The sequence below is a fragment of the Sturnira hondurensis genome, unplaced genomic scaffold (assembly GCF_014824575.4).
Source record: "Sturnira hondurensis isolate 20B ecotype Veracruz unplaced genomic scaffold, ASM1482457v3 Scaffold0018525, whole genome shotgun sequence".
Taxonomy (NCBI): Eukaryota; Metazoa; Chordata; class Mammalia; order Chiroptera; family Phyllostomidae; genus Sturnira; species Sturnira hondurensis.
In genome coordinates this window covers 3967232-3975937 of record NW_028091156.1, presented here as the reverse complement: position 1 = coordinate 3975937, position 8706 = coordinate 3967232, and the positions used below count along the sequence as shown (strand labels likewise).

General features: G+C 43.1%; 1 protein-coding gene across 2 annotated transcripts in view; it reads right to left on the bottom strand.

Annotated features, from left to right (window-relative positions):
* Positions 1 to 2533: 2533 nt before the first annotated feature.
* Positions 2534 to 8706, bottom strand: part of WDR26 (WD repeat domain 26) — a 37066-nt gene continuing 30893 nt past the window's right edge. For both annotated transcript variants that reach the window (XM_037069327.1, XM_037069328.1), the window contains exon 14: positions 2534 to 7208. In XM_037069327.1, the coding sequence (XP_036925222.1) occupies positions 7183 to 7208 (26 nt within the window). In that variant the 3' untranslated portion in view covers positions 2534 to 7182. The remainder of the gene's footprint in view (positions 7209 to 8706) is intronic.

Genomic DNA, 8706 nt, shown 5'->3' with positions numbered 1-8706 from the left:
CTATGCTTTTCACTGATAGGAGAGTTCTAGTTGTTGGTATGAAGTTAACCTCTCCAGCCAAACTGTACACTCCCAGAGGACAGAGTTCACTGCCTCCTGGTGCTCCTGGCCCCTAACAGTGCCCTGCACCCAGAAACACAAGGGATGTCCTTTAGGTCAGGGAAGCAATGGAGCAACATAGGCCAACCCACCGTCCTTGTCTTCAAGGCACTCAGTGGAATGTTCTAGGTCGTGCTAGCCTAGCAACAGAGGCTGCGAGACTTGGTGCACTGGAGATGTGACATCAGCTTTCCTCACAAGTAACATTTTGTCAGAAGTAACAGTGGTGAAAAGCATGGGTACTGGGTGTAGTTAATTGACCCCCAAGTGTAAGTCACCTTGTTCTAGTATGTAGAACCAGGCCGCAAGATAGAGAAGGTAAACTTGACATTCTGTGCGTACCATCTAGGTTTCTGCCACCTGAATTTAGGTACTCCAGACCAAATGCCGGTGTAGCTTCATAGCGTAACAAAGTTGGAAGAGTACTCCTACGGCTTCCCTTAACAAGGCTGCTCAAGGAATGGGCTGTTTCGGCTGCGGCTCGCAGGCGAAGCCTTTTGGCTTGAAGCCATACTTTGTGAAAGTGGTGAGAGACAGCGCCCAGATTGCTCTGCTTTAGTTAAGTGGGTGCAGTCCGACGACCAGGGTCCTTGAGAGCGCTGGGGCCTGAGCAGGTGCAGGAAGGGTCCCACGGAAGCACAGGGTGGTGGACTCTTCGCTGAGCTGGCTGGCTGCTGAGCTCAAGTCACTCTTTCCAGGACCTTCCTGGACAGGCCTCATTTTCAGTGGTTTCCCTTTGAGGCCGGGCAAGGGAGAGTGAGGGTGGTGGTCCGATCGCAGAGGCTCCAACGCTTGGCCGCCGCCGCCGCCGCCTCTGCTGCTGGTGGGGTTCGCTGCAGCTGCTCCGGAGCACCCTTGGGTGCACTGTGCGCCTTCCCATTCCATGCTGGAACCTCGTCCAAGGTGAGTCAGCCTAGCACTCACTTCCATTGCTGTTCTCTGACGCGATGCCTGGGTGTCAGACCCTGAGGGGTGCAGTGACAGTCGAGTGTGGCACTGCTCACCGTGCTTCACTCCGCTCTGAGGCAGCACCTGACACTGCACAAGGGACACCAGCTGCATCGATGTGATGGTCAAAGAAGCCTCTCAACTCTCCCATCAACAAGGAACGAAACCCCAGGCAGGGCAGTCCGTTTGCGGCGCCAGCTGTGAGCACGGGCGGGGTGTTTTGTTAACCCGCAATGAGAACACTGCTCCGCAGCCCCAGCTCGCGGTAGGTGCGCCACTCAAGTTTGGAGAAGAGCCCGCTACGACCAAATCGACCTCAACACTCGGGATGCTTCGGAGAAGTGTTAGGATGATGGAATACTTTTGTTCGTTGAATCTTAATTAACAGTTTTGTTTTTCTGGAAAAAATCCAAGTCATTAAATGATGTAACTCAAACCATCAACTTTTCCACAATGGAAGGGAATTGTTTTCAACAGTGCTCTCTTCTCTTGGACTTGGTAGGGTTGGGAAATGTTTATTCCTGGTGCTGGGACCTGGCACCAAACCCTAAGTGCAGGTGAACAGTCTGAGTCAGCTAACTGGGCAGTGCAGAGCACGGGTTCAAGTGAACTGGGGGAAAAACTCCCTTTGTGGCCCGCTGACCAGAGGAAGTGGCAGTGAGAGTCTCACTCGGAGCAGCAAGCAGCGTCACATGGAAGGGCTGGCTGTCCCTGCCTCCAAGGCCTGTCTATGCGCGCCCAGGACTCGCCTGCTCACACCAAGTTTCCACACTCGCACCTCCTGTCCTGGACAGAGCTCCACAATCCGTGAAAACCTTAAAGCCCACTTCTGTAATAATTCACCCCATGGGGCCATTAGTCCCCCCCATAAATACGAAGGTCTGTAAACAATGAATGCTTTTCTCCAAGGAGATCTTTAAAGAGTGATTATTATGATACAAATTTAAATTTCGAACTAGAAATATATTTTTCTCTACCAAAGTATCTGCTACCTAAATGCATAATTTCAGATGCAGTATTGTTTTTGAACAAAATGGGGTGTGTAATTCCATTAAAAAGTAAATTTTTCTAAAATAAATCCATGACTTCTCGTGTTTTTTTTTAAACTTTTTTTTAAGACTTTATTTATCTTTAGAGGGGAAGGGAAGGAGAGAGGGAGAGAATATCAATTTATTGTTGCCTTTCATGGGTCCCCTCCTGGGAACTGGTCTGCAACCCAGGCAAGTGCCCTGACTGGGAATCAAACCGCGATACTCTGGTTCGCAGGCCCGCACTCAATCCACTGAGCTATATCAGCCAGGGTGTAATAGCATTTTCTAAAAAGATATTCCAACAGATAAAGCAAGTGCTTCCTTAGGCACCACTTTAAAAACTCCAGGTAAATATGTCAAAGTCAAGTTCAGCAAGTTGGCTGTGTCAGGTAAAGGAGAGAAAGTACTACTTACGCATGCAGATTAATGGACACTACAAGACTAACACAGCCAGCAGGACTTATCCATTCTGTTTATTGGGTTGGAAGGGAATACAAACAATTGGTTAAGTGCTACGCACTGACATGGAAAGGTGTATTAAAAAAATCCCAGTAAGCAAATCAAAGTTAATGTAGCTTCAATTGAACAAAATTTTAAAGATGTTTAATATACTACACATTTATAAAATAAAAGTTAACAGAGTGTTTTGTAAATAATTAGTAGAACAAGTGAAAATAAATATCAGAGACCTGAAGATTTTTATGCTTTAATGAAATAATAAAGCAAAGAAATTTAAACTACTAAATATAATCTGAGAGGCAGTTAAAAAAAAAAAAAAAACCAAAATCCCCCAATTTAAGAACACAGTCCTTTGAAACACTGAATCAGTCCGTAGCAAGTAGTTATTACATACCAGAAGCTCTAATGTTAACTAGTCCCACCACAATGCCATGTAAATCTCGACAATTTAGACATCTTGAGATTGACACTTCAGTTCTCGTCTTGATCTCTACAGCTTGGTTTGTAAGGACACACATGCTCCTGTGAGTCTGCTCTCCTCGCCACACACACACACACACGTTTCCAAGGAACCGGTAACATCTTTTCCATCTGTGCCTAAAAATGTTATGCTTCGGTTTTAGCACATTGACCCTGATAATGAAAATGCTTAAGTTAAAGATGGGGATGCACTCTTTAATCTTATAAAAATAGACCAGTATTAACAAAACCTTAAATTCAGAGAGGGCACTTCAACATGTGCACAAGACTTTTTGTAAAACTGACAAGAACCTGGAACGGTTGTTCCCAGGCCTCTTTATGATTAAGTACTCTCTCTTCCACAGACATACACACACCCACACACCCACACACACACATCTTCTTACACTATTAGTTTCGTTAGCTCCAGGCTATCTGGATTAAGTAGATAGGGAATATCTTTACAGCTTTTGTTTTTATACTGTAGGGCAGCTACTATAACAATAGCTTAACACTGAAAAATTTCAATTAAGTTCACCCTGTTTTTAGAAAGTGTCTAGGTGTAAATGAAATTCACCTCTTCTTTTAAATTAGCAGTCTATGTGAAATGAGACGTGGTTTTTGAGTGGAAGTGCTATCTTGGAGAGCAACCCCAAAAGAGAGCTGCTAATGTCTGAATGAGAAGCTAAAGTAAACGAAATCAAGATATTTATACATTTTGGAGATGGGACAAAAAGGATATTAAGAAAAATGTCTTCTTTCCTCCCCATGCAAAAGCAGCCATCTTCTGCTGTGAAAGAAACTGACATGGGCCTGTGCCTTTCAAGAGAGGCACCAAAGGGTTACCACTGTGAGCAGGAGCCAGAGTCCTAAAAAAGAGAATGTCAGGATGGGGGTGGGGGAGAAGGGTTTTCTATTAATGTCGCAAAATGCCACTCTAGCGGGAGAACACTCCCAAGAAGTCGCCGGATTACTACTAGTGTCATTTCAGGTGCAGAAAATACTGACAAAAAACTGGACTCTTTCCCTTTTACTAGCATCTTATTTTAAATACTTAGTTTATATTTAAAGTTAGGCAATCCCTTTTTGTTTTCCCACCCACGGAAACGGGCCCATTTGCAGGGGCATTTCCACATGGAATTTCCTCTGTTCACACTACTTACCTGGTTTAATGTAACATTTACCTGCCCAGTAAGAGTAACAGAAAAGTAGCTCATGAACACTAATAAAGTACGAAAACCAAAACTGAAGCTTTGTCGTCCCCCCCAACTAACTGCCCACTCCAACTCTTTATCACCACCCACATGCCAATCTCAGCAATCCCCAAATCCAACGTGGTACTATCAGTAACCAGTTATTTGGAGGAGAGACATTTAATTTCGTACTTGCTCTAGCCCTTCATCAATGAGCAACGACAAAAACATTTTAAGCACATGGCTCCTGACTGTTGGAGCCAAAATTCTCCACTCTATTTTGATGTATGTGCAAAAAGTATTAGTACTTTTCAATTTATGCATTGGTTAGCTATCTCAAAGCTGGCTTGACAGTTTTCAATCAGTCTCCCGCTGAACCCTGTGTAGACTGCAGCACTGAGAAGTGCTTAGTGACACCTGCGGGTCAGACCACCTGCGACCGGGCGCTTGCTGCCACATGACCCTGGGTTTCTTCGCCACGGATTTCACCTTTCCGGCCGTCCCAGAATGGCAAATTCATGAAACACGTTGACAGCAAATTGGCACAATGAGGTACCAGTACATAGAGGAGGCTGCCAGCGAGGACAGGCCTGGAGAACAAACTCACCTAGCTGCTGTGGAAACCTTTGCATAGTTGTTACTCCGTTTTAATGGAGTTATGTTCTTGTAAGATGTGCCTCGCTTTTTTTACTCCACTTTTTAAAAGTGTTTTTAACTGTACTTCAGAAGCACTCTGAGAACTCAGATCTGGGGGCGGCCGGGTGAAGGAGGGGAGAGTCCAAGTGCCAAACCGCCCCCGAACGGGCGCAGCTCTCCGCGAGTGTTACAGATACACTCTAGCACACTGCGGCCAAATTTGTGAACAGCTGTGGAGACGTTCTGTAGAGACTGGGGTGTATTAACGGCTTCAGGGTACATACATGATCACTTAAAATGTGGATTTAACTGTACTGAGGTAAAGAGAAGTTGCCACTTAATTATATACAGTTACCAATGAAGATTTTTATTCAAGCTTAAAGTAAAAAGTAATTTTAGTTAAGAAAAATGAAGTACCAGATAAACTGTAACATATAGGTAACTTAGAAGTATCAAAACAGGAAATCTTGATTCTCTAAGTGGTGATCTCTGCAAAATGGAGCTTAAAGAAATCTTTTTACATACCAATTTGATAAAATAATCTGAACACGATCCGTCATTTTCTCTTACTGTGAGAGCTTGTGGGAGACTCCGTACTATTTTAAGGCCAATTGTGTTTTCCTCTCTTCTCCCTTTCCCTGACTTTTCCGTTCCTCCCTGCTGCTAGCCCCCACCCCACCCCCAAAGGAAGAATTCCTGACACCAAGCCGGTCTCTGTTTCGTGGACCCTACAGCATCTACTCATGGTAACAACTACATTGTACACTTGGCTGAGCCTCGGAGGGAAGTGAGTTCAAGACTTTTTTCTTCACCAGAATCTTATCTGGGGACATCCCCACTCCTCTTCCCAACGTAACAGCTGTGGTCACTGAATTCATCCTCTACCGAAAAAGGGAGGGAATTTCAAAGGAGTCTAAGGTGGTTGCATTCAGCTGTTACGGGACTTAAAAGCACACTGTGAACACCAGGCTTTTGGCTTTATTTTAAATGCAAAAGTCTCAAAATTAAAAAGTGCTTTCCATAAAGGAAACCTTTCCCTAACTAACAGGGGAGGGAGAGGGAAAGACTATCCACAGCACCAGTTTAGAATGAGGTTCAGTATGGCAATATCTGAAAAACCAAGGAGGAATCTTCTTCAATGTACGTGTCCCTACCTGTCAAAATATTAAAAAGGGCAATTAAAAGAAATGACTATGAGGTTTTAAACCCAGGTTAAGTACGTTTGTAACCTGCTGAATTCTTCTACCAAGCTCAGTTATACTATAAACTTCCACAGTGGTTACATCTGCTGATTTCTACTCTCTTGCTAGTTCTCTCGCCAAATGATTCCCCAACTTGAGAACAACTTGGAACAAGCTTTGCTGAATACCTGACTGACTACTGATCTCTCATGTTGGTATAAGTTTAAAATTCACTTTTTGAATCTTGAATTTCCTCAAGATCAGGTACTGATGTTACTTCAGGAATAAAACAAAAGGGGGGAAGCCTTCCAAGCATTACTCTGAGTTTCCTGCGCAATGTCCTTCCAAGCCCTGTTTCTGACCATGTCTCGCGTGGTGTTCCAGAAGCGCATCAGTCACACTGCACATCTGAGTTACAGAGGAAACTGTTTTTAGGCTGGTTTAGATTCCAAATGTATACAAATGAAGTCACTTTGATCCTATAAATACTTCTTAATTTATTTTTTAAAAAATTGTGCTGTTAACCCCTTTACGGGGCAACAAGCTATGTGAAAAGTACAAAACTTTTTGTCAAATGTAATATTGAGAGTGCTTTTGACATAGTTCACTGGTTTATCATCTGGATCTGTATATACTGCGCAACGGGCAAGGCTAGAATCCATGAACCAAGCTGCAAAGATCTCAAGCTAAATAAGGCGGAAAGATTTGGAGAAACAAAAGAAGGAAATTCTTTCCTATCCAATGTATACTCTTCAGACTAATGCACTCTTTCTATCAAGCCTTCTAAACTGTTAAATAAAGTTTTCCAAACAAGCATTTAAACTTCATTACACAGAAGAGCAACAAGAATGGTATCCCACCAGACAAAAGGCAGGAGGGAAAAAAATATATATACTGAGTTCAATGGGTAAGCCTGAATGTAGCACAGTTCTTCACAACCGATGGGGGGTAATTCAACATGGCGTCCGACAACGTTCTAACGACGCGCTTCATCTCAACTGGTTACTATGAAGCAAGGTGTAAATGTTTGGCCCCAACCGGGCTTCAGAAATGGTTCTTTTTTTCATGACGAGCATGTCTGTCCAGCTATCAATCATGTTTGTTTGCACCAAATCCCAAGCCATTAAAATACGACTAATTTAAGTTAAACAGAAGTCGTCTGCTCCAAATGCGCCATCAACTATCCATGCTACTGCATTCCTCTGAAGACCAGGTGACATGTATGGGGTGGGGTGGGGCGGGGTGGGGGGGGAGGAAAAAGAAGGGAGGGGGAGAAAAAAGTTACCAGTTAGAAAGTTTTAAAATCAGCATCACATTACAATTTATATTAGCATTAAAAGAGCAAACACATCGAGGCAGACTCTTTATAATTTCATCACAGTCAGTAAAACAATGTCAGTTGCAGACTACATATTAGAGTCTACACTCATGGTTATTCTGAATATTGGAGATCCCAGATGAATAAGCATATTGGGATCTCAAACTTTTTAAATGAACCTTGAAATTGTTACACAGAACAGAAAAAACTTGGATAGTTCACAACATTAAGGAACACCTGGTAGTCACAACATTAAGGAACACCTGGAAGTACAAGGCATAACTCTGCATTATAGCTACACACTCAACCCTCCTGTCAGCAGCTAGGTCTGGAATTCTACAGAACTCCTCCTACTCTTTTATTTGGTGGGGGGTGACAAGTATGACAACTGTGTCAATGGCTTTACTGATATAATCCCCATGCTATACAATGGACCCATTCAAAGTGAGCAATTTCAGCAGTTACTATTCAGATGTTCACAAGACTTACAACCATCGCTAGGATCAATCTCGGAACCTTTCATCACCCTTCAGCACATACCAACCTCCACCCCCAGCCCCGAGCAGCCACTGGACTGCTTTCTGTCTCTGTGGATTTGCCTATTCCGGATAATTTCATATAAATGGAACCACAGTATGTGCTATTTTTATCTGGCCTCTTTCACTTAGCATACTGTTTTCAAGGTTCATCCAAGTTGTAGCAGATGTTAGTACTCGAGACTATTCCATTTTATATATTCCTCAAAAAAACAAAAAACAAAAAAACCCACCACCACCACAAAAAACCGCACACACCCCCAGTACAGAACACTACTATTATGCTAAAAGGCCAGTAAATTCTATTTTGAAATAGAATTAAGTGAAATGTTTTATTTTAAATGACTTAATGTATCTTAGAGTGTTATGATTTTTGAATATCATCTTCTTTAGCCTCATCTTTATTTTCCAAAAATTTTATTCCAAACAGGTATTATTTTAATTAGGAAAAAAACCCACCTCATTTTCAAGCGAGGAAGAAAGAACCCAAAGGCACCTGCCTAAACGGCATATAACCAAACATCTAATCACACAGGAGTTGTTTTCCTCTTCTGGGTGTAAATGAAGACCTTTTTACGGCTATGCCTATGTTGCCAAAACACAACAGACGGCTGCTGAATCAGACTCAGACCTTACAACCGGGCTGAACCTGGCTCAGCCCCTGCAGCGAGTGTTCACGTGAATCCAACTCACCAAACAGCAGTGACCTCTCAGTCCACTGCGGTGGAAACACACCCATATCCTCCAGGGTCTGCCTACAATAAACCCACTTACTGTAACTCTGTTACTGTATACCTACTTTCCTACGTCTTTAAATCAATATGCTTATCTGAAGAAGTAACTTTC